The 1,645-nt window shown below is 31.5% G+C and overlaps 1 protein-coding gene across 1 annotated transcript; it reads left to right on the top strand.

The window, feature by feature from the left end:
- The first annotated feature begins 218 nt into the window (after positions 1-218).
- Positions 219-942, top strand: LOC103311032 (zinc finger BED domain-containing protein 4-like). Its single transcript, XM_008190560.1, has 2 exons — positions 219-402; positions 479-942. The coding sequence occupies exons 1-2, from the start codon at positions 219-221 to the stop codon at positions 940-942; spliced, it is 648 nt and encodes a 215-aa protein (XP_008188782.1).
- Positions 943-1,645: the final 703 nt, after the last annotated feature.

The following is a 1,645-nucleotide window of genomic DNA, read 5'->3' as shown; positions in this document are numbered from 1 at the left end:
TGGAAACGGTCCCGGTCCAGTGGCCCACTTAAAGTCTGTGCATTTAAATTAAAGCAATCAGTTTCAACAAGGTGGAATTCTGTGTATTATATGTTAGACAGGTTTATTAATTGTTCTGACCATGTAGCATCTATTATCGTGAAGTTCCCTAAAGGTCCTACCATAACCTAACCTAACCTAACCTAACTGGTTCTGAGCTGTTTATTGCTAAAGAAATCATGCATCTACTAAAACCTTTCGAAGCTGCTACTAAAGAATTATGTGCCCAAAAATATATAACAGGTAGTAAAATTATCCCATTGATGCATTGCTTGATAAAAAAAATTGAATCAGTAGAAGTGAATGGTGTTGTTGCTTCGGCTTTAAAATCGAATTTAAGTAACAATTTACAAACCAGATTTGGTAGAGTAGAGTATGTGGAAATTCTTTCCATAGCCACAATTCTTGATCCCCGTTTTAAAACCTTACATTCCAATAGTGCAGTGGCTTCTTCAAAATCCATCAATGCAATTAAAAAAAAAAAATTTAGAACTTAGAACTGACTCCAATGAAACCAGTTCACATAATGAAAGTTCTTCTGAAGATGACCCTGATAGCTTATGGGCAGTAAATAAACAGTTAGTGTCAAAAAAAGCCTTAGCTGAACCAAGCTTAAATGTCAACGAAATGCCTACAGATCTTAAGCATTACTTAAACCAACCGACAGTGCCATTAACTGATAATGTTTTAAGTTTTTGGGATATTCATGGACACATTTATCCTCATTTAAAAAAAATTGTAGATCTTTATTTAGGAATGGTAGCTACTTCTGAACCTTTGGAACGTCTTTTTTCTAAAGCAGGTCAAGTTATGACTGATAGTCGTAATAGGTTAACAGGTGATAACCTTAATAAACTCCTTTTTCTTGGATCACTGTCAGTAAATGATTGGCAATTAGAATAAGACATTTTCAATAAAATCAATATTATATCTTTATTGTATTTCTTATTTTTTCAAATATTTAAATTTAATATAATGTGTTAATTGTATCAGTGTTCAATTATTTGTGAATTATTGAATTAATTGTGTTTAAATTTTAATAAACATTACTACACACAAGTCAGTGTACATTATTTGACATCAATAACTGTGTGTAGCACATTATGTCATATGGTATACTTGATCTAGTAAAATAATTTAATTAATTTGTGATTATATTAACAACTGTTTAATTACCAAAATATAATAAAGTATTTCAAAATACATGACAACTATTTGTACTTCTGAATGGATGTTTTATGTGGGCAATACATTATATATATTATGTTAAGTAAAAACATTTTAAATTTGGTAATTTATTCAATAACATTTTAAAAAATTAAAAAATTAAGGCGTATCATCCGCCCCCCTGTGACCAACTGGACAAACTGTCCATTGACACTGTCATTGAAGTGGCAAGTTTCCGTTGCTTTGTTATAGGCCCTATAGGATTACAACACTCACAGTGTTTACTCTCTCCGAAATCGGGACTACTCGCAGTAGGGAGTACTCGCACTGATTAATGAGTATGGAAAAGAAAACCTTTATAATATATGAATCAATATGAATTATGAACCTGGGGCGAGCTAAAACAAGTCAAAAAGCGCCATTTAGTGTTTTAAAAAAT

The sequence above is a fragment of the Acyrthosiphon pisum genome, unplaced genomic scaffold (assembly GCF_005508785.2).
Source record: "Acyrthosiphon pisum isolate AL4f unplaced genomic scaffold, pea_aphid_22Mar2018_4r6ur Scaffold_437;HRSCAF=872, whole genome shotgun sequence".
Classification (NCBI taxonomy): domain Eukaryota; kingdom Metazoa; phylum Arthropoda; class Insecta; order Hemiptera; family Aphididae; genus Acyrthosiphon; species Acyrthosiphon pisum.
The sequence above is the reverse complement of the archived record's forward strand: the minus strand, read 5'-3'. Positions and strand labels throughout refer to the sequence as shown.